This window comes from Anabrus simplex, chromosome 1 (genome assembly GCF_040414725.1).
Source record: "Anabrus simplex isolate iqAnaSimp1 chromosome 1, ASM4041472v1, whole genome shotgun sequence".
NCBI classification, from domain to species: domain Eukaryota; kingdom Metazoa; phylum Arthropoda; class Insecta; order Orthoptera; family Tettigoniidae; genus Anabrus; species Anabrus simplex.
This window is the reverse complement of record NC_090265.1, coordinates 1,699,164,275-1,699,188,687: the sequence shown is the minus strand read 5'-3', so window position 1 is coordinate 1,699,188,687 and position 24,413 is coordinate 1,699,164,275. Positions and strand designations below refer to the sequence as shown.

General features: G+C 39.3%; 1 protein-coding gene across 3 annotated transcripts in view; it reads right to left on the bottom strand.

The window, feature by feature from the left end:
• LOC136882011 (protein tramtrack, beta isoform) overlaps window positions 1-24,413 on the bottom strand; it is a 201,056-nt gene that overhangs the window by 44,959 nt on the left and 131,684 nt on the right. The window contains exon 6 of one of the 3 annotated variants that reach the window (XM_067154521.2): window positions 20,667-20,774. The exons of the other annotated variants lie outside the window; for them this stretch is intronic. Coding sequence (XP_067010622.2) covers window positions 20,688-20,774 — 87 coding nt within the window. The 3' untranslated portion in view covers window positions 20,667-20,687. Of the gene's footprint in view, window positions 1-20,666; window positions 20,775-24,413 lie in introns of those variants that run through there. 3 annotated transcript variants of the gene reach the window in all.

The window sequence follows — 24,413 nt, the reverse complement described above, 5'->3', positions numbered from 1 at the left end:
TGCTGGTTGTAGTAGCTTACCCGCTGCCCTATTTTCATATTCATTATTAAACCAGCTCCTGCATTTCCACTGTTTGATTTTGTGCTGATAATTCTGTCGTCACCTGACCAAAAATCCTGCTCTTCCTGCCAACGTACTTCACTTATATCAACTACATCTAACTTTAGTCTATCCATCTGCCTTTTCAGATTCTCTAACCTACCACAACGATTCAAACTTGTAACATTCCACGCTCCGCCTCGCAGAATGTCAGTATCCATCTTCCTGATGATTGCCAACTCGTGTAGTTCCCACCCAAAGATCCAAATGGGGACTAATTTAGCTCTGAAATATTTTACACTGGAGAAAGCCATCTTCAGTACATCATTCATACATAGAGTTGCATGTCCTCGGGAGCTAGTTACAGCTGTAATTTCACATAGCCTTCAGCTGTGTAGCAGTATCAACACAGCTAAGCCAAGTTGAGTATTATCACAAGACCATATCCGTCAATTATCTAGACTGCTACCCTTGCAACTTCCGAAAGACCGCTACCCCCTTCCGATGAACCCTTCATTAGCATGGTCTCTCGACAGATACCCGTCTGATATGGTTGTACCTGTGGCTCGGCTATGTGCTTCATTGGAAGGTGCAAGTCTCCCCACCGCTGCAAGGTCACATGGTTCGGAGAGGAGAAAAATCTCATTATCTGTAAGAGAAATGAACTAATATTATGATCGCCCTATTGTGACTTAATGAAATAAGAACACAATCCGTGAATTAGGAGCGACTTACATTGAATACAGAGGCCCTGGAGATCTATTTACAGTTCCAACTGAGTCGGCTGACTTTTGAGCGAGTGGGTTATGCATCAGGAGGGATTGAATGGGAGGAGTGTGCAGCATTGGAACGGGGTCGTGCAGCCCACCTGTGTGCTCCTTCATTCCCCCCCCCTCTTTCTCCTTCTGGGACAATGGATTGCTAATTTGCATAACAGGCTTTCTTCTGCCATTTGTTCATTTAGACTATTCTGCCTGTTCTGCTTTTGGGATATGTAAATTTCTAATTTTTCGAGTACATTCCTGTGTTAACGTAAGAAATTTCATTTTTTGTCCGTATTGAACTGAGAACTACAATCAATAAACTTTTAATGTCCACCTATTCAGTATAATAATAATGTTGTTTATAGATGTAATTACAACATTCTAATTATATACAGTACTAGTTTCGACGCATTTTTGCGTCATCTTCAGCTGTACAAATAAATCGGAAAATAGGCAAATTGTATAAAACTCATGATAGATGTTGATTGTGCGTGACATATAACCCTATGAAATTTACATTAAAACAATGACACATATCACCTAGAATCCACTAAAATAGTAGATAGAATAAAGAGATTACACCTTTGGCTGAGGTTTGTGGATGACTTTTTTGTGATTATTATTGAACAGGAGTTCAAGCCAGATGTTTTGCTGGAACAGTTAAATGATACACATAAACATATAAAGTTCACCATTGAATCGGAGGAGAATATAACTCTGATTTATTTAGAAGTGACAGTAATTAGACATACATACATACATACATTATCATTATAGACTGTTATGCTTTCAGCGTTCAGTCTGCAAGCCTCTGTGAATTTACTAAACGTCGCCACAATCCTCGATTTGCAACTAGTGTTGTGGCCTCATTTAGTTCTATACCTCTTATCTTTAAATCGTTAGAAACCGAGTCTAACCATCGTCGTCTTGGTCTACCTCTACTTCTCTTACCCTCCATAGCAGAGTCCATTATTCTCCTAGGTAACCTATCCTCCTCCATTCGCCTCACATGACCCCACCACCGAAGCCGGTTTATGCGTACAGCTTCATCCATCGAGTTCATTCCTAAATTAGCCTTTATTTCTTCATTCCGAGTGCCCTCCTGCCATTGTTCCCACCTGTTTGTACCAGCAATCATTCTTGCTACTTTCATGTCTGTTACTTCTAACTTATGAATAAGATATCTTGAGTCCACCCAGCTTTCGCTCCCGTAAAGCAAAGTTGGTCTGAAAACAGACCGATGTAAAGATAGTTTCGTCTGAGAGCTGACTTCCTTCTTACAGAATACAGTCGATCGCAGCTGCGAGCTCACTGCATTAGCTTTACGGCACCTTGATTCAATCTCACTTACTATATTACCATCCTGGGAGAACACACAACCTAAATACTTGAAATTATCGACCTGTTCTAGCTTTGTATCACCAATCTGACATTCAATTCTGTTCAATTTCTTACCTACTGACATCAATTTAGTCTTCGAGAGGCTAATTTTCATACCATACTCATTGCACCTATTTTCAAGTTCCACGATATTAGACTGTAGGCTTTCGGCACAATCTGCCATTAAGACCAAGTCGTCAGCATAGGCCAGACTGCTTACTACATTTCCACCTAATTGAATCCCTCCCTGCCATTTTATACCTTTCAGCAGATGATCCATGTAAACTACAAACAGCAAAGGTGAAAGATTACAGCCTTGTCTAACCCCTGTAAGTACCCTGAACCAAGAACTCATTCTGCCATCAATTCTCACTGAAGCCCAATTGTCAACATAAATGCCTTTGATTGCTTTTAATAATCTGCCTTTAATTCCATAGTCCCCCAGTATGGCGAACATCTTTTCCCTCGGTACCCTGTCATATGCTTTCTCTAGATCTACGAAACATAAACACAACTGCCTATTCCTCTCGTAGCACTTTTCAATTACTTGGCGCATACTGAAAATCTGATCCTGACAGCCTCTCTGTGGTCTGAAACCACACTGGTTTTCATCCAACTTCCTTTCAACGACTGATCGCACCCTCCCTTCCAAGATGCCAGTGAATACTTTGCCTGGTATACTAATCAGTGAGATACCTCGATAGTTGTTGCAATCCTTCCTGTTCCCTTGCTTATAGATAGGTGCAATTACTGCTTTTGCCCAATCTGAAGGTACCTTACCAACACTCCACGCTAATTTTACTACTCTATGAAGCCATTTCATCCCTGCCTTCCCACTATACTTCACCATTTCAGGTCTAATTTCATCTATTCCTGCTGCTTTATGACAATGGAGTTTATTTACCATCCTTTCCACTTCCTCAAGCATAATTTCACCAACATAATTTTCCTCCTCCCCTTGAGCTTCGCTGTTCACAACACCACCAGGATGATTTCCTTTTACATTGAGAAGATGTTCAAAATATTCCCTCCACCTCTCCAGTGATTCCCTGGGATCTATTATGAGTTCACCTGAATTACTCAAAACACTGTTCATTTCCTTTTTCCCTCCCTTCCTAAGATTCTTTATTACTGTCCAGAAAGGTTTCCCTGCTGCTTGACCTAGCCTTTCCAGGTTGTTACCAAAATCTTCCCATGACTTCTTTTTGGATTCAACAATTATTTGTTTCGCTCTGTTTCTTTCATCTACATACAACTCCCTATCTGCCTCGGCCCTTGTTTGGAGCCATTTCTTATAAGCCTTCTTTTTACGTTTACAAGCTGCTCTCACTTCATCATTCCACCAAGATGTTCGCCTTTTCCCGTCTTTACACACAGTTGTTCCAAGGCATTCCCTGGCTGTTTCTACTACAGCATCCCTATATGCCACCCATTCACTTTCTATATCCTGAACCTGCTTAATGTCTACTGTTCGTAACTTCTCACTAATCATATCCATGTACTTCCGTCTAATTTCCTCGTCCTGGAGATTTTCTACCCTTATTCGTTTGCAGACAGATTTCACTTTCTCTACCTTAGGCCTAGAGATACTTAGTTCACTACAGATCAGATAGTGGTCTGTATCATCGAAAAATCCCCGGAAAACTCGTACATTCCTAACAGATTTCCTGAATTCGAAGTCTGTTAAGATATAGTCTATTATGGATCTGGTACCCCTAGCCTCCCATGTGTAGCGGTGAATAGCCTTATGCTTGAAGAATGTATTTGTAACAGCTAAACCCATACTAGCACAGAAGTCCAGCAAACGCTTCCCATTCCCATTAGCTTCCATATCTTCCCCACATTTACCAATCACCCTTTCGTATCCTTCAGTTCTATTCCCAACTCTCGCATTGAAATCGCCCATTAGCACTATTCTATCCTTGCTGTTTACCCTGACTACGATGTCACTCAATGCTTCATAAAACTTGTCAACTTCATCCTCATCTGCACCCTCACATGGTGAATACACGGACACAATTCTAGTCCTAATTCCTCCAACAGACAAATCTACCCACATCATTCGCTCATTTACGTGCCTAACAGAAACTATGTTCCGTGCAATGGTATTCCTGATAAAGAGCCCTACCCCAGACTCTGCCCTTCCCTTTCTAACACCCGTCAAGTACACTTTATAATCTCCTATCTCTTCCTCGTTATCTCCCCTTACCCGAATATCACTTACTCCTAGCACATCCAGATGCATCCTCTTTGCTGACTCAGCCAGTTCTACTTTCTTTCTTCCATAAGCCCCATTAATATTGATAGCTCCCCATCGAATTCCATTTCGTTCGCCAAGTTGTTTCCAAGGAGTCCCTCGCCTGTCAAATGGGAGTGGAACTCCGTTACTCCCATAGGTCCGAGGCTTGCTTAAAATGTTCTGAGCTCGGTCGATTCATGAAGCAGGATGCTGCCCTACTTGCACATAGTCCAAGTGAGGATCTCTCCTCTAACGGGTTATGGACCACCGGTGGATTGTATAGTCCTAGCCGCCTGAGCACAAGGAGGACCACGGCTCAGAATATGTCCGAGATGCACACTCCCATTCCATAGCAACTGGTATCCCGACTCTCAGGACCACTTACTAGGCCACTCAGCCGTTGCCCATGGTTCACGAAGTAGGACGTGACTACAGTAACCCACAAACATGAACCATTCACTGCATTGCCAGAAGAAACGTCTACCCTAAAATTTACGTAAGCAGGATAAAAAGTAAGATTATCAACAGACCTAAAACTCTCCTCGTGAACAAGAAAGAAAAGAAAAACTTTACCACATTTACGTATATCAACAGACAGTCATATGATCCACATACTGTATATGTCTGCAAGGATTCCAAATGCTGATGATCCCATGGCTAAATCTCTTATTTGTTTATAAATATTCTTATTGAATGCAGAGAAATTATTTTCAAGTGTTTTTTCTTTTTGCTATTTTACTTTACATTGCACCGATACAGATAAGTCTTATGGCGACAATGGGATAGGAAAGGCCTAGGAGTTGGAAGTGGCTGTGGCCTTAAGATACGCCCCAACATCTGCCTGGTGTGAAAATGGGAAACCACGGAAAACTATCTTCAGGTCTGCCGACAGTGGGATTCGAATGCAATATCTCCCAGATGGAAGCTCACAGCCATGCGCCCCTAACCGCACGGCCAACTCGCCCGGTATTTTCAAGTGTAAAGATGAATATGTTTATGAATTCATCACTTTCTACTTTGCTTAAGGTTGTTAAATTTGCCTTGACTATGTTAATTGTTTCACCAAGCAGAATGATAGAATAATGTCCTTGATAACAAAGCTGTGGATTCTGTTATCCTTGGATAGTATTGTGTGTGTGATTCTATCACAAAATTCTATGGTATTGCAAAGACTGGTCCCTGCACTAAGCTTATAATGTTTCTTTAAAATTTGCTATTCTGTATGTGGGCTTGTTTCTGAAGTTTACTATGGGTCTCATTGGTATTCCTTGTTTGTGTACTTTAGGCAACATTTTCAATGTAGGCAACCCTGGGTTCATATTTATAAATTTGTTTTTATCAATTAATTTGTTTCATTTGTCTTCATCTAAAAGTTAGTGTTTGCCAAAATTTGCTTGAATTTCCTTTGCATAATGTTAGTGGGGTCCCTCTTTATTTATTTTAATTTTTTAGGCAACATAGGACTACTTAGTCAGGTTCATGCAGGTTTTTCTTCTATTTGTCAGCCCAATACTGTTGCATCCTTTCTGAATGTAATTTTATTTTTGCTTCTGGAATCACTCTTCCTATTCTCTGCTTGTTGATTTTTGTCTGTAGTCTAGTGTGATTTTCTTTCAAAATGTTGAGTGTTTTTTTAAAATCTTCTATTGTAATATGCAACTCTCTCATCTCTTCTAAGTTCTGTGATCCATCTAATAATCTTACTCTTCCATAATTTTTCTATTATTTTTCTACTGATTGTATTTTCTGGTGACCATATTAGATGCTCTAAGAATTATATTTGTTTCTTCTTCATTGTGCTAGTCAAAGGTTATATTTCTTTATAAACTGTCTGGGTGGAAGCTAGTCTCCAGACTCAGCTTACTGGATAATTTTTATTTAAACACGTTCTCACTATTCTCCTTTCTAACTTAAGTACTCTATCTATTGTAACTAGGTTTGTTGTTTTGAATAATGTTTCACATGCATATGTAACTTGTGGCTGGGTGACTGTTTTGTATTGTTTAAATTTGGTTGCTATTGAGAGACACTTTTTATTATATGTATTTTTGGTAATATGCTGTGCTGTAATCAATTTATCTATTCTATTTTGCCATGCTGGTTTCTCGTTCAGGTTGTATGTGATTATTTCACCTAAATATCTAAATTTTTCTACAATTTTTATTTCTTGGTCTCCCAACTTAACTCATTGGGCCCGAGCCACGGAACTGTTCTGTGCTTCGTCTGTGGGCCAAATGCCAGACCACGGAACTGTTCCATTGTCTCACTTTACCACGTAATTAAACTTCTGCTCAAGAGATGGCAGAGTGAGTTGAATTTGTGATTTGTTTAGGGACTCTTTCTTTGCATGTTATATGCTCTTTCCTAAAATATATCGATTGATTGATTCATGTTTGTTGTTTAAAGAGACCTAACATCGAGGTCAACAGCCCCTAATGGTACGAAATGAGACGAAATGAAATGACAACTTAAAAGTCTAAAATCCTCCACTAAACAGAATTCAAAGCATGAGGACGAAGAATGAATGGATGGACGGATATGAATTTAAAATAATCAGTGGATCCGACCCACAGTGCCTCACATGCACAGAAGCTGGCACAAAACAATAGTATTACTGACCAAGGGACTGCTTCTACAGCACAATGCTGAATCGATTATGCTTATAGTCGAAACGGGTCCAAAATCCAGGTCATCAGCCCCTCGTAATGGTATTTATCGCTAGGAAAGTAGAATCATGCTATGTGTAATGTTGCGGTACTAATCAAAAGTAGCGGAGACTCGCGGTATTCCACACATTATGGTACTATTCACAGGTAGTGTAATGCGCACATGTAACACAGACCTATGGTGTTTCGCACATTGCGGCGCTATTTGCAGGCAACGCAAACTTATAAAGGCAATGCAAACCTATGGCATTCCTCACATAAGTGGACTAACTATAGGAACTCGTACTATCTAGTGGAATTCCTCACATAGTGGGAACTGAGCATAGGTAAGGCAGAACCATGGTGTCACTATCCCATGGTGTCGCTCTTATAGGGGTACGAATCACAGGTACTGTAGGACCCACTTCCTGATTCACACACTGTCGCTACTAATCAAAAACCTATTGCGTACCTAACATAGTGGTACTATGCCCAAGTAAATGCAACCCATGGTGTTCCCTGCGTGATGGTACCAATTACAAGTAGTTTTGTGGTTCTAATTGGATCATCCCCTGGTCGCCCCTTTTAGTCGCCTCTTACAACAGGCAGGGGATACCGTGGGTGAATTCCTCGTCTGTTTCCTCCACCCACAGGGGGTCTAAAATATTATCTACAGTGTGCTTGGTAATATTAGTCTGAAGTGGGCTATATCTATACTTTGAGATTCGCTTGTAAACAAGATGGCTGCCAATAAACAAATGAAACTTACCGATATGTAACCCCTTTTAGAAAGTAATGTTGATTAGGAATGTCATTTTTTCAGTGAAATTGGTAGTAATACTAGAAACAGTAAGAGCAATGCTCCTGAAGAACAAAAATTAATGTGAAAATTGACGAGGAAATGCAAGGAGAAGACAGTAGTTACAGCTTAGCAGGTGGACTGAGTACAGATCTGTGATGATAATAAAATGTTTCAAATGTATTCCTTGTTCCGCAGTTCGTGGTATGAAAGCCATTTATTTTCATGTATATTTAAATCCTTAATGGTCTTGTAAGTAAGAAATTTCTCACGATATGAAGCGACACTATATATCCTCCAAAATAATCCCAGCCCCAATGCAGTTTCAATCCACTAAATATGCAGGGCTCAATGGGTTAATTTTGTCTGCAAGCAGAAGTTGAATTAGCATAATTTCTGTTTTTTTTTTTAAGGAAATTTTCAAACCAATATTTTGAGCTATTTCCTGTAAAGATTTTATTTGTTGTTTTGTTTCCTGAATATCATTGGCCAGAAGAGCTAGATATTCAGCAAATCCTAGACAGTTCAAATGTATGTTATCCTTCTGGGTTCCAATTTTTATATTTCTCGAGTTGTTCTTGTACCATTCCCTCATAACGTACTCTAGTGCACACTTAAAAAGAAGAGGTGAAAATCCGTCCTCTTTACCAGAATAAACTGTTAAATAATCATTTGTTTTATTAATGTAATCCTCCTTATTCATCAAAACTATAGTGTTGCTCTTAACAGCTTTTGTAACAATTATGATATCTTTTATTTTCTTAATAATCCATTGTAGACTTCTACCTATGCTGACTTCTGTGGTAGTTTTTTGTTCCATTATTTTTTTTAAAATGATCTCTGACCTCACTGTCTCCTATTCGTCTGCTGGAATCTCTGCAAGTGCGACCTCAGTTTCAGCTATTAACTAAATGCGTGTTGTGAATGGTGCTACTGGTGTGATGCCAATTGTGTTTACGGACTTTTCCTAGAATCTTAACTTCATCTCTATTAAAATCAACACTGGTTATGTTTTTACTAGCAGATATAATGTATGTGTTGTTGTGTTCTGATTTGCTTCTTTTGTGTTGTGTTTGGTGTTAATTAAATTCTGTCTTTTTATCATCTAAGTTTCTTGTGAGAATATTTTTTGAGTTCCAGCAGCATATCTCTGATTCCTTGGTTGGAAAGGTCAAGGACATTCGTCAGATTCGTGACCCTAAATGGATTTCAGACTTGGCATTTCTGGAAGATATTTTAACCCACCTAAGCGAATTAAACCTACAGCTGCAAAGGAATTACAATCTAATAACCAATATGTACACTGCATACGGGGATTTAAAATGAAGCTAATCTTAAAGGAAGAACCAAATTAGAAAAGCACATTTCCACCATTCTGAGTGCTTACAATCTCTAAACTTTGCTACTGAACCAGAGAAATATGTTTGTCTTCTAAATGATCTTCAAGATGAGTTTGATAATAGATTTAAAGACCTTGACAGTATTCAACAGAAGCTGCAACTGTTCAGTGTACCATTACAAGTACAGCCAGAGGATACACCACACAGCTTACAGCTAGAACTCTTAGATCTTCAGTGCAACGTAAGGCTCCAAGGGCAATACAAAGAACAGGGGTTTCTTGAGTTTCATCAACAACTGGACCCATCTTGTTCCCCAAAAGTGCAAACGTTCACTGGAGAAATAATAGCAATGTTCGGAAGCGCTTATAGGCGTCAGCAATTTTATTCACAAATGAACTTGAACAAGACTGGGTTCTGATCATGATTATCAGACTCTCAACTACTACAGTGAAACCTCGATTCTCCGTTTTTCGAGGGACCATGAAAATAAAACGTACAACACGGGAAAACGGAAAATCCGGGAATGAATGAAAACCATCAACAATTTGGCTAAACATCACAAAAATTAAATATGTATAATTATAATCTTACAAAAACTCCTAAACCAAACCAAACTACAGCCCCAGTGGGACTTTGCCTGCCAAGCGACCGCTGCTCAGCCCGAAGGCCTGCAGATTACGAGGTGCGCATGGTCAGTGCGACGAACCCTCTCGGCAAATATTCCTGGCTCTGTAGATCGGGGTCGCCATCTCACCATTAGATAGCTCCACAATTAAAGGTATTCACGTAGGCTGAGTGGACCTGGAACCAGACTTATATCCAGGTAAAATTGCCTGACCTGGTCGCAATCGAACCCGGGCCCTCTGGATGAGAGGCGGGCATGTTAGACCGCGAAACCGCATTAATTACCGGTACGCGAGTTCAAAATCTCGGTACTTTATATTCAACTTTACAGGGGAATCTTCGTCAGTTTCCCGTGAAAACTTCTTTCAGTTCAGCAACTTTGATTAGGCTAGCCAAACTAATAAAATAAAGCACATTAGATACAAAAGCACCCAAAATGATGGCGAAATCCGTTCATTTCTTAATCTTTCATTGTAATTTGGTCTCCGGTGTACTGTTCGTAGTCAGTTTCTGGAAATCTCGTACCGCGCAAATTAGGCCTACATCGACTTTTAAAGGTTATGTTGAACTCGAAAACATGGTTTCGAATGTAAGTATCGATTCTTAAAAGTTCTCGAATGCATTATATTCAATTCTGCGCGTCACAAATCCAATCAAATTGGAAATATAAAAGAAATGTAAAAACTTCAGAAATTACGGTTATTCGTGACCTTGAGGTCATCTGGAAAGCGCGCTCGCAGCACATGTCAGTCGAGTTTGAAATAATACCAACCATTTAAAATGTAACGTGCGCAAATAAAACGACTGCAGTTTTTGGTATTTTAACACGAAAACGTAACATTCCCAGTCTTACATCAGGACCTAAGCAGTAATAGGCAATCCCAAGACCTCCCATGGCTTTTTTTTTTTTTTTTTTTTTTTTTTTTTTTAATGTAGGGTGCAACATCTGTTTTGGTCTCGCTAACATATCATGTACGATAATATCAAAAATACTGAATTTGTGTTAAGAAGGAGCAGTTTCGATTCCTGCCTGAAAGCCCAGTTACTCTGCAGTGCCCTGAGCAAAGTGCCGAAAACCTCTTCGGCAGTATGATCGAAAAAATGTAAAAATATAAACATCTAACCCTGGACATAATATGGACGTTTTATAAGTGAGAACATATGACGAAACTCGTTCCGTCTTCAAGCAGAGCTGTCGAAATGCGCCGTGTCTCCTTGCAATTGTTGTGGGCACCCTCTGCTTTATGATTTTCCGAGATTCTCTAAACAATACCACCCGAATGCGATGCTAAGATGGTCTCTTATGCAAGTTCACCGCCGATCGCTTTTCTAGTACCGGTACAGTACTTGCTTTAATTATCGCAGTGACGGGGCGTTAACGCCAAGATCCATAAATATGCCATAGCCGTCCTTTCGTGAGATACAGTTTATTAAAAAACGATTGATCGAGGATTTAGCATTGATGGGACTGGAATTTCTGGACGGTTGATCCGGGAAAGCGTTTCTTCGAGGAACGGATAATGCGGGACTTTTACAACGTGATTTAATTACGATGCTCGCGGGACCACGTAATTTGAACGCATATTCCGGGAAAACGTATTTTCCGGGAACGGATAATCGAGGTTCCACTGTATTAGTTATGAGAATTGCCTCCACTAAGAGCATCCAACCAGTGCGCGAATAATTGCTAAAAAGAAGTTGTAATTTGTACAGATTGTACAACATGTGAAATCAAATCATATAGATACATAGGCTCCATGGCTAAATGGTTAGCGTGCTTGGCTTTGGCCACAGGGATCCTGGGTTCGTTACCAGCAGGGTCGGGAATTTTAACTTTCATTGGTTAATTTCGCTGACACGGGGGCTGTGTATGTGTCGTCTTCATCATCATTTCATCCTCATCACGATGTGCAGGGCGCCTACGGGCGTCACATCGAAAGACCATCTGGCAAGCCAAACTTGTCCTCGGACACTCCCGGCACTAAAAGCCATACGCCATTTCATTTCATAGGCTGAAGTATAAGGTTCGACACAGTAACTGGTTAGTGTGTTTTTGTATTTGTGTACTTTCGTTGCCACGATTGCTTGAAGATGCTACTTTTATTGCAGCCTATTTTCCTTTATGTTTTTTTTTAACTAGTTGTTTAGCTACAGAAGCATAGCAGCATAGTACCATATTTCTCCGAATCCAAGACGACGTTTTACCTCAGAGTCTCATGTGAAAAATCAAGGGTCATCTTGCATTCACAACTCAACAGTAATGAACACCAGAGGCAGCTACCATGGTAACCATGCTGCTTCCCTTCCCCCCCACCCCCACCCACGCTCATAAAACTCTACCTCCAACGTCCGCGTCTTTATTAGACCTATAGGCTACAAGACTAGCCGCAGCAACCGGTTGTACAGTGCCTCAGTGTAATGTCACTGGTTCTTGGAAAATAGTGAAAAGAGAACAACACTCTACTTGGCGGGAGACAAGTTCACAGCACGGGCGACCGGAAATCACCTGAAAAGATTTTTTTTTTTTCATTGCCATGTATTATTATTAAATGAAAAGCGCACAATGTGCAAAAACGATTTTTGTACAGATGGTCAACTACGCTAATGCCATTCTTATTATTGAGGTTGTCCTCATTTTGCAGTTTTGTGCATGGAATCTTTCACAATGATCGTTGCACAGGTTACATATACAGTCTTCGTTCGGCTGGTGGAAGTTTTTGGTCTGGCAGAATCTGTGGTGAAATCCATGAGTGGCGTAACGTGTAATTACATGCCGTAGCTCGTAATTTGCTTGCTTCCATTCTTCTGTCATTATGGCATCCGTGGAGTAGAAGTCGGACCAAATAGCATTTCTTTTCTCATTTAAAGTTTGGCGTGCATTCTCGTAGGGCTTGGTGTTTGGTAGACAAAACTGTGTTTTGATATCGTCAATGAAGTAGTTCTCTTTGGTTAGAACATATGTTAACCTTGAAGGGGCTGACTTCCCAATGCCTAGAATTCTCTTGAGATATCGGGCCTTGACTTTTTCTATTGTCATTAGGTCGCTGAGTGTGAGTTTTTCCCAGGTGATGCTAATCCCATAGGTTGCTACTGGTGATATGGCTGTCCTGAACAGTAGCATTGCTGTACCCAATGATATTTGTTCAGGTTGTTGAATGTTTTAGATGACTTTTATTGCTGTGGCTACTCTTTCTTAGACGTGGATATTGTAGGATGTTAGAGTAGTTTGGAGGGTGACTCCAAGGTACTTGAATTTCGGCACTATTTCTAGAGGTTTGTTGTGCATGGTTACTGTATTTTTAGGTGCATGCCTCCTTTCCTAAAGGTCATTTGTTTAGTTTTGTTGTGGTTTATTTGCAAACCATTTCTTTCCGCCCATGATGTGAGCCTGTTGAGGACCTCTTGGAGCTCTTCTATGTTTTCTGAGCTTATTGCCATATCATCTGCGTAAAGTATAAGCAATGTTGAGGTATCTATGATTATTTCTGTGATGTCTGCTGTCATAATGTTGAATAAAATTGGGCTGATTGGGTCACCTTGTAGGACTCCGTTTGTTTGGGTTACGTTTTTGGATAGGGTTATGTTGTCTGATATTTGGTCATAGTTATATTTGAGGATATCAAGATTATGATTGCTATCGGATGTGTAGCCCCTATTAGGTAATCGAGTTTCCGGACGAGTGTTGCTCTATCAACAAGGTCAAAAGCCTTACGATAGTATGCGAAGACTACAAAATATTTCTTTCCTGGATGTCTCAATGTATCTTGGACTTGTTCTATTAGGTATTTTACGGCATGTAGTGTGCTTCTTCGCTTTTGGAAGCCAAATTGATTTTCTGGTATCTGTGAGTCTATTTCTTCTGCAAGCCTGATTAAGATTTTCATGATTTTGAATGATGTACTTTCAAGGGCTATACCTCGATATGAATAAGGATTGTCAGTTTCTCCTTTCTTAAACATCATTTTGATTGTTGACAATCTCCATTGCTCTGGAATTCCCCTATTGTGCATGCATGTGTTGAATAGTTCTACCCAGTAGTCTAGCATGACAGAGAGTCTTTCAGGTGTTCTGTGCAGATGCTGTCTGGGGCGGGGGCCTTTCCATTTTTTTGTTGCTGTTATTGTATTATATATTTCCTGCCTTGTTATGGGGATGTGATTTCCTGTATTTGTTACTGGAGTTAATTCAAAATCTATTAATCGGTGTTGGAGTTTGAAAATGCTTTTGAAATGGTTTTCCCATGACTCCATTGAGATATTATTTGTTGCTGAAGTTTTTGGTTTCCTAAGCACTAGGAATGGATCATTTTGGGCATTTGCAGCACATCTCCTGGCGTCTTCCTCAATGTACTCAGTTCTTGTTTTCTTGATTAGTGATTTATATTTCCTTCTTTGTTCGGCGTATTGGGCCAGGTGACTCGGGTTCGATGTGTTCTTCGCTTGATGTAGTGCCAGCAGGGTCTTTTGTTCATTGTAAAATTGTATTAGCCTCTACAAAAACGTTTCTCAAATCTGCAGAATGGCGTCAAAACATGCGAACCTTTGAATTCTTAGAAAGCCATGGCTACTCAGTGGCAGAATTATAACACATCTACTGTACCTGACACTTAGCAAAATTAACAGTTTTACAGACAGCAGGAATATTTTCATGATGGATCGTTGTATTGTAGACACACGGAACACGTATTGCCAGCAAAACTTCAATGGGTTCTTGTCGATATTATGATCCCTGTATCGGGAGGTAAACCTCAACTCCGCACATTCAAAAGCAGCACCTTAAAGCTCTATCTATCAAACAAAACGTGAAACAGCTAATGCATGAAGTTGGGACATTAATCAGAAGATGTCACTACTTAATAACTAAGTTTGTCATTTCTAAGTTTCCTAAATTGATTGGATTTATTTGGTTTTGTTTTGGTGTACATCAAGAAGTTTGAACATTTCTCCATAGATGTCTCTACAAAAACTGAGGTCACGCACTCTGGTGCAATGTGGAATAATTTGTTATTGAAAGAAATTTTGTGTTTATAGGATTTCTCAAGGAAATTAACTTTCTTTTTTATATATATATATTTCAAGGTTTGCAACACTTCCTTCTCTTCCCGCCAGCTTTGGTGTCTGGCCAATCAAATTTTTTCTGTAATTATTTTTCAGCCATCACAGGCTTCTTGTAGGTTTTTGGGTGTAACTTTTGATTTTGCCAATAAAAATGGAAGGCTGGGTCCGGATTTAGTCCAGAATCCTCTCGAACAATCCCCTCGCGTATATAAGCTGAGACTTTTCTGGCTACCTTGTGTCAATGATCGTCGAAGTTCTGAGTGAGTGTGTTAAGACAGAAGGCCTCATTCTTTGGCAGACAGAACACCAGCCCAGGTAACGGCCACTAATTTTCTATCTTTGTAGCTGTCTTCGAAAACTTATCCAAGGGGAAGGTTCTAAACTTTAACTATGTAACCATCTCATTCTGAAATGTAATAGTCTTCTTTTCTAATGTTAACCTCATAAAATTCTTTAACTGTAAACCGGGGATAGAGAATGTGTTACCCTCTAGAGTTCCCCCTCAATTTATCGTAAGGTGACTACAATTTTGTAACTGTTTCTCTTTTCCGTAAAGCATTAAATTAACCTTCATTTGAGTCACCTCAGTAGCTTGGGATTATCCCCTGTATCATCGGGCCGAGAGCCCAATTAGGATTTTATACTCAATTTTCTAGGAGCGCAAAGTGTACGCCTCCATTCAGTTTGTGTTCAGGCCATTAACCTGTTTTTTTCCATGAAGGCTCAGCAGGTTGGGTAAAAGATACCCCTGTGTAAAAATTTTTTTTGTAAATTGTGCCTAGAGAGGCCAGAGATTGTAAGGTTTTGTATGATGATGCCTTAAGCGGGCTGTAAGAAATTGGTTAATATTGGAGAGCATGTAAGCTCTTTTCTAAGTTTAGTGTAGTATTGAGGGGTGCCTTTGGAAGGCCGTAAATTGTTACTGTTGGAGCCAAGTGCTCGTGAACACTGTGTATTGGGAGATATCTCTCCTTATCTGACTAATGCAACAATTGCAAAACTTGTAAATTTGGAGCCTGAAGCTCAAACCTTGTAAATCTGGAGCCTGAAGCTCAAAACTTGTAAACTAACTATCCTTGGGTTTTCTATTTTGTATCTTTATTGCTATTTTGTACCTGATTACCAGTACCTGAAAATACTGTTTGTCAAGATTGAGATTCTAAAAGAAATATAACCTTTATTTAAAGTTTTAAATTAATTTTTGATATCATAGTTAGACCCAATTAAGCCCACACCTTCTTTCACCTCTCCGCGTTCTACAGATAACCCGAGAACAATGCCAATTTTTAGTTAATGGTTATTAAACATGCGGAAATGGAATAATTGTGCAGCCACAAGAAATACTAAAGCCAAGTCTAAAAATGCGTACTGTACAAGAAGGGCATTCATATTATTTCACAAAGCCTGACTTAATTTTTCTGAAGGAAAAAAATGGGGGTTATCTTGGATTCGGAGAAATATGGTATTGGGCATTATGTCGCTTCACAATTGTTCAAATGAGAGAATCATTTTCGTTTTAATTATATATTTAATGAGGAAATATTTTTTAAAACTACAAAATTCTGATGGTATGCAACATACAGTGCAAAAATATATTAATGAAATACCTCTTTCAGACATTGTATACATTTTAGATTAAAATCATTTGAAAAAGGAAATCTGTGTTTGTTAAAAAAAAAAAAAAAAAGAAGTACCTCCTTGGAGAATTTAGAATGAAAGATCGTTGCCACCTAAAATTCATTCAGTGAACCCGCAATGGACATCCTGGAGAAAGATATTTCAATTAGTAAAATAACTTAAGCACACTAGGGCTACAGAAATTGGAATTTGGAAACCTTACTTCAGTTGGCACTGCAGTATATTACAATAGTCATCTCCAAATTCTTAGGTGTAAAAGATCATTGGTTTTCAGACAGCACATTGTAAAACATTGAGAAACTTTCCTCCACATCAACAGATGATAAGGGTGCATACTTCATGCAAGTGAGATCTCGTGGCAAAAATTCCTCTTCGAAAACACTCACATCAACATTTTCTCCCTTCAATATTCCACTTATCTTACACATAATTTGATACCCCTGTTTATTTTCAAGCACTAGTTTCATTTCTTTGCTGACAGCTTTTCCGATTTCCCATTCACATTGTTCCAATTGTTGCTGTACATCACTCACCTTAGAGAGTATTGAATGAATGGTTTCATTACAATTTTCGAGGTAGTTTAAGGATGTCAATAAATGAGAAAAATTACTGTTAATGTATGTCAAACTGGCCTACAACTGAGGTTTAGCCATTAGATCTTGCAACATGGCTATGGAAGCAACATCTATCCTATCCAAGCTGTTAATCACAGATTTAATCAAATCAAAATGATTGCAGTAATACATGCGAGCACTTAACCAAGTACCCCACCGTGTCAGAACTAGTTCCAGAAGTAGAGTATATCAGGAGCATTCTCGCGAAAATGATGCACTTTAGACGGGTATTTTAAAAACTTCCTTAACACTGGACACTAGTTTGTCAACATCTGGAAAACCTTTTTTGCATGTGCGAGGCAGGTTACATGAACCAGCTTTGAATAAAATGCTTTAATTGCTTTTCCTGCCTTCACCATATATGGTGCCACATCAGTGAGTAAAAGCAAAACATTGTCTTGCTTTATTCCCTGTGGCCATAATAGAAAGAGGCTTTTGTCAAACAGCTGGCAAATAGTTTGGTGATTCACTTTCTCCAGGATGTTCAATGCGAGGAGAAATATTTTCATAGGCTTGTCCTCCTCTAAAATACCAACAATCAATGCAGCAACCCACTTCCATCACTTGTTTCGTCAATAAGACACAAAAATTGACTTATCCGCAACATAATTGTGAATTTATCCCATCATGTCTTCATAGCAGCGCTACACCTACTCCTTTCGGAACGTAGACTCATCAGGATGTTGTGATTTGTATACTGTTCGATAAACGTTTTAAAAGATTCATTGCTTATCTTTGCAAATGGGATATTCGCTCCAACTAAGGCACTGCAAAGGTCTTTGTAAAACAGAGAAGTCTTAGAATATTCACTAACACTTTCCCCTCACAGAAGCTGCGATTTCCTTTTTCTCGCAGCCCGGGAAACTGCTCTCATGTGTTTCTCACGCCCAACATGCTGTTGGACATGGAACTGCTTTTCTACATTAACTTTTACCTCACAATATTTACAGAAAATAATACTTTCATCAGAAGAAAGCACTTCCGCTCCAAATTCCGATGCAAGTCCTTGCAAAAAAGGAGGTTTACTGGGCTTCACTTAAACATGTTAACGTTTTGGCCTTCTTCTACAAATCGAAGTCGAACAAAGTCAAAAGACAACCACCCCACGCATCACCCTCTCGGTCTTGTCATAAAGTGCCAATTCCTTATCTGATTTGTGATCTTTCCAGGTGTCCACTGTCTGGTCGTACCTCCTTCTGTCGTCCAGGAATTATTTTCTCTCTTCTCAGATATGGATCAAAGATATGTATTTACTGCAGAAAAGTTGTTTAAAAGGTGATGAACTGATGATGATGATTCGAATTGAGAATGGGCAGAAAAAATGTAGTTGAAAGAAGGGGAAGTTTGCAAAAAAAGCTGTTCAACCTAAAAATAACAAAAAACAACCAATAAATAAAAAAACCCAAAAAAAGGCAAATAAGGACAAATAAAACCCATCATTTTCTGGCCTACAATGACTCAAAATGAACATATATTATGCTAGGCCTCGCCTTCGGTTTCCCAAGAAAAGAAGGACTTTCCCTCAACTTCTGAGCCCTAGTGATTACAAAGCATGTTGTTTTGCACACGTTATGTAAACACCATGTTGAACTCATTTCATTATGTGTGTCTTTATATGAAATAATATATGCAAATATGCATGTACTGTATGAAGCAGCGTAGTTATGAATGTGTAATATACACTCCTCGAGGCCTGTGCTATCTGATAACGTCCTAGACTAGTGCTCGCAACAGGTGTTTCTCATGCACTCAAACCCGTCAGTCAGTCTGTAACCTTGATGTACGTGATCTAACACATATTGATATACGAGCACATGTTTTGAGAATAAAAAATTTAAAAAAGCATTTTCTTCAGCTTCTGGTTCACTCAAGCAAATTAGACCTGTTAAAAATTGTACAATCTAACATAAAACTGTCCTCACACAATCTCCAGTTTAAAATACATCAAAAAGTCAAAAAGCAGGGACAAACTGAGTCAACATTACTCAGAAAACAATAACAGACCAATGAAGGATGTTTGGAATATGAAGCTTACATGGTAGTTACACATCAGCAGCATTTGAAAAAAAAAAAAAAAAAAAACCAACACACTACATATGAACTTTCAGATGATACTTATACAATAAGGATCATGACTAGAGCCCGGAATTCCATGCACTATCAAATCTCAAAATATGCATGCGTTCATGCACTATCATATAGCAAAACATGCACAGTAAAGTGGAAAATATGCACTATCAAAATTCAGTTCACATGGTTACATTTTCGGTTCCTTTTGAACCATTATACGACAACTAATTTCTCCAAATTGTCTTCACTTAAGCTCATCCGTTTATCTGTCAGTACATTTTTAAACACAGAAAATAATATTTCTACATCACAAGAAGTGACAGGTGCATACTTAAATGAAGACATTTGGGGCAAAGTGAGGTCAAATTGTACATCTCTTGCATTTTCACCATACAATATATCTTTTATAAGCCTGATGAATTCAAAATCAGGATTGGACCGGATGACTTCCGTTCAGCGCATCTCTAGCTGCCGCAGCTACTTCTCTGTGCGATGATCGCAGACACGTTTGAATGTCTTCAATAACAGCTAAACATTCAAAGTTAAACAAAGTAAGTTTGAGGTTACCTCTTTTCAAAAATGAATGAATTAATTAAAAAGTAGTGTAAATAAATTAATAAAAGTCTGCTTTTCTGTAACTGTGCATATAAAATCAGGAGCTATTTTTTTCTCTGAAGGTTGTTCGATCTGGGATATAATGTATTGTATACTTCTCTAAAAACTATTTCAATACGGTGTTTGTCAGTTTTTTCAGGAGGTATATTTGTCCCCAATGGAGCATCATATAAATCCATAAAAAATGGCTTTGGGCCTGGCATAGCTGGTGTTGTGGTAATAAATGTTTGGACACATTCCATTTTGGTTTCCTTTCGTTGTTTCATTTTTTCAGTGTGTGAAACGGAACTTATATGTTGATAAACTTGAAACTTTTTTGAACATTTAATCTGCAAAGGAAACACGTGTCGTTCTTTTAACGTGTGCATTTTCCAGAAATAGTAAAATTTAAATAAAGTGGGTCACTGCCTAGTATAAATATTTAAAGGCAAATAAACTATTGAAATGGCGTATGGCTTTTAGTGCCGGGAGTGTCCAAGGACACGTTTGGCTCGCCAGGTGCAGGACTTTTGATTTGACGCCTGTAGGCGACCTGCACGTCGTGATGAGGTTGAAACGGTGATGAAGACGACACATACACCCAGACCCCGTGCCAGCAAAATTAACCAATTATGATTAAAATTCCCGACCCTGCCAGGAATCCAACCTGGGACCCCTGTGACCAAAGGCCAGCATGCTGACCATTTTGCCATGGAGCCAGACAATAAACTAGTAGAGATAAGTAAAAGAAAAAACGGGTACTTACATCTTTATTGTAACAATCACAATAAACGACATCGCAATCCGTTCTTAGGAATTCCTTTCCTTCAATCCATTTGACACGAGGTCTCTTCTTGCACTTCAGGTGGAATGACAACACCACTTCACACACAGTCCAACACAAAACTGAAATCTGCAGCGTGCATGAGTGCTGCTTCCCAAATTGCCTTCTTCCTTTCAATCATTTTGGCCTGATATGTGTGACGAGTGAAAGTTCCGGGCAGGGAATGCCAGGATAAAAACGAAAGAGGGTTCAGTACAAAATCAAGGTTTGTAAGCCACTAACTCAGTAACGCGGCGTCACAGAAATGTGATACAAGTTTTGTTTTGTTCATCTAACACAGACGAAAAACATGAGCCACCATTTAGTAATGCACAATTTACAGTTCAATTTATAGCAATTTATACTGGGATACCTTATTTCTGAAGATGAAGAAATTGAAGAAAGGAAAGAATGCAAAAAGATGGGATCTAGACAAGTTGAAAGAAAAGAGTGTGAGGGATTGTTTCAAGGAACATATTGCAAAAGAGCTAAATGAAAAGGCTGAAGGAAAAACATAGAGGAAGAGTGATAGTCATGAAATGAAGTCAGCAGGGCTGCCGAAAAAATGTTAGGTAGGAAGAAAAGATCAAGTAAGACTCAGTGGATAATTCAGGGGTTACTAGACGTGATTGATGAACGACGAAAATACAAGAATGCTAGAAATGAGGAGGGCAGAAAAGAATACAGGCGATTAAAGAATGAAGTGGATAGAAAGTGCAAGGTAGCTAAGGAAGACTGGCTGAAGGAGAAGTGCAAGGATGTCGAAGGTTGTATGGTCGTGGGAAAGATAGATGCTGCATACAGGAAAATCAAGGAAGCCTTTGGAGAAAGGAAATCTAGGTGTATGAATATTAAGAGCTCAGATGGAAAGCCACTTCTAGGGAAAGAAGACAAAGCAGAAAGATGGCAAGAACATATCCAACAGTTGTATCAAGGTGAAGAAGTAGATAATTTGGTTCTGGAACAAGAAGAGGCTGTTGATGCTGATGAAATGGGAGACCCAATTTTGAGGTCAGAGTTTGACAGAACTGTGAGCGACCTGGCACCTGGAATTGATGACATTCCCTCTGAATTACTGACTGCCTTAGAAGAAACCAGCATGGCAAGGTTATTTCATTTAGTGTGTAAGATGTATGAGACAGGAGAAGTCCCATCCGATTTCCGGCAGAATGTTTTTATACCTATTCCAAGGAAAGCCGGTGCTGATCGGTGTGAAAACTACCGCACCATTAGTTTAGTATCTCATTCTGGCAAAATTTTAACACGTATTATTTACAGAAGAATGGAAAAACAAGTTGAAGCTGAGATGGGAGAAGATCAATTTGGCTTCAGAAGAAATGTAGGAACACGTGAAGCAATCCTGACTTTACATCTGATCTTAGAGAAATGAATCAAGAAGGACAAGCCCACGTACATGGCATTCATAGATCTAGAAAAGGCATTTGATAATGTTGATTGGACCAAGCTATTTATGATTCTGAAGATGATAGGGATCAGATACCCAGAACGAAGAATTATCTACAATCTGTATAAAAATCAGTCTGCAGTGATAAGAATCGAGGGCTTTGAAAAAGAAGTGGCAATCCAGAAAGGAGTGAGGCAAGGCTGCAGTTTGTCCCCTCTCCTTTTCAATGTTTACATAGAATAGGCAGTAAAGGAAATCAAAGAGAAATTTGGAAAGGGAATCACAGTCCAAGGAGAGGAAATCAAAACCTTGAGATTTACCGATGATTTTGTTATTTTATCTGAGACTACAGAAGATCTCGAGAAGTTGCTGAATGATATGGACGAAGTACAAGATGAAAATAAATAAGTCCAAAACAAAAGTAATGGAGTGCAGTTGAACAAAGGCAGGTGATGCAGGAAATATTAGATTAGGAAATGAAGTCTTAAAGGAAGTAGATGAATATTGTTACTTGGGTAGTAAAATAGCTAATGATGGCAGAAGTAAGGAGGACATAAGATGCAGACTAGCACAAGCAAGGAAGAGCTTTCTTCAGAAAAGAAATCTGCTCACTTCAAACATTGATATAGGAATTAGAAAGATGTTTTTGAAGACTTTCGTGTGGAGCGTGGCATTGTATGGAAGTGAAACATGGATGATAACTAGCTCAGAAAGAAAGAGAACAGAAGCTTTTTTTGCTAGGGGCTTTACGTCGCACCGACACAGATAGGTCTTATGACGACGATGGGATAGGAAAGGCCTAGGAGTTGGAAGGAAGCGGCCGTGGCCTTAATTAAGGTACAGCCCCAGCATTTGCCTGGTGTGAAAATGGGAAACCACGGAAAACCATCTTCAGGGCTGCCGATAGTGGGATTCGAACCTACTATCTCCCGGATGCAAGCTCACAGCCGCGCGCCTCTACGCGCACGGCCAACTCGCCCGGTAGAAGAACAGAAGCTTTTGAAATGTGGTGTTACAGAAGAATGCTGAAGGTGAGATGGAGAGATCGAATCACGTATGAAGAGATACTGAATCGAATTGGGGAGAGGAGATCGATTTGGCTAAATTTGACAAGAAGAGGACATCAAATGATAGGACACATCTTAAGACACCCAGGACTTGTGCAGTTGGTTTTTGAAGGAAATGTAGGTGGTAAGAACAGTAGGGGTAGAGCAAGGTTTGAATATCAGATTAGAGCAGATGTAGGATGCAGTAGTTACGTAGAGATGAAAAGTTTAGCACAGGTTAGGGTGGCATGGAGAGCTGCATCAAACTAGTCTATGGCCCGATGACTCAAACAACAACCACCTTATTTCTAAGAATTACAGCGGTCAGCACCAGCCCTTCCTGTTTACATCAACGTTTACTCAAGCAACAGATAAGAATGTGCTTGGCTAATTGGATTATACGATTTGTACAGTATGTACTAACATTGGTTGTCAGGTAGGATTCCATTAATACATTCTAATTCTATCCGTCTCTCAATAACAGACATATAACGCGGTAAAACAGTCACAAATTCTGCAAACCAACATTCATAAAAGACACTATCATGCAACTTAACATTAGATGTGTGACAAATTCAGAAGAAAAGTCATGTTATGCAATATAAACGTCCAAATATTCGCTATTAAATCCAAAATCTTCAAAATATGCATTATGCATGCATTTTCTCCTAAAAAGACCAAAACATGCAAGCATGCATGGAAAAGGAGCGGTTGTTTGGAATCGTTAAGTCATAAAACGAATATTTGCAAAATTTGAGAAGTGTAACTACATTATTTAAAAACATGCATTTGCATGGAAATCCGGGCTCTAATCATGACACAACATGAATGTCTATTCATGTTTGAATCTAATCAGTAACCACACGCCAGTATTCCTGTGGTGTTCCTCACATAATGGAACTAATCACAGACCATGTATACTCATGGTGTTGGTCACAGTGGTACTAATCATAGGCAATGTAGACCCAGGGTGTATCACACATTATGGTAACGCCCACAGGCAACACAAACCCATGGCTTTCCTCACACAGTGGTACTACTCTCAGGCAACACAGACCCACGGTGTTTCTCATGAAGTGGTCCTACTCATAAGTAACACTAACCCAGGTTGAACACACCGGTGGAATGCACACGATGACACTTATCACAAGCAACATCAAGACCCATTAGGTTCCTTGCATAATGGTGCTGCTCCTATGTAACATAGACCCATGGTTTTTCTCGCAAGGTGGTACTAGTCGCAAGTAAAGTCGACCCATGGTATTCCACACATAATGGTACTAATCACAAGTAGTCTCACAGTTCTAAAGTCATCTTCCCTTAGTCGCCTCTTACG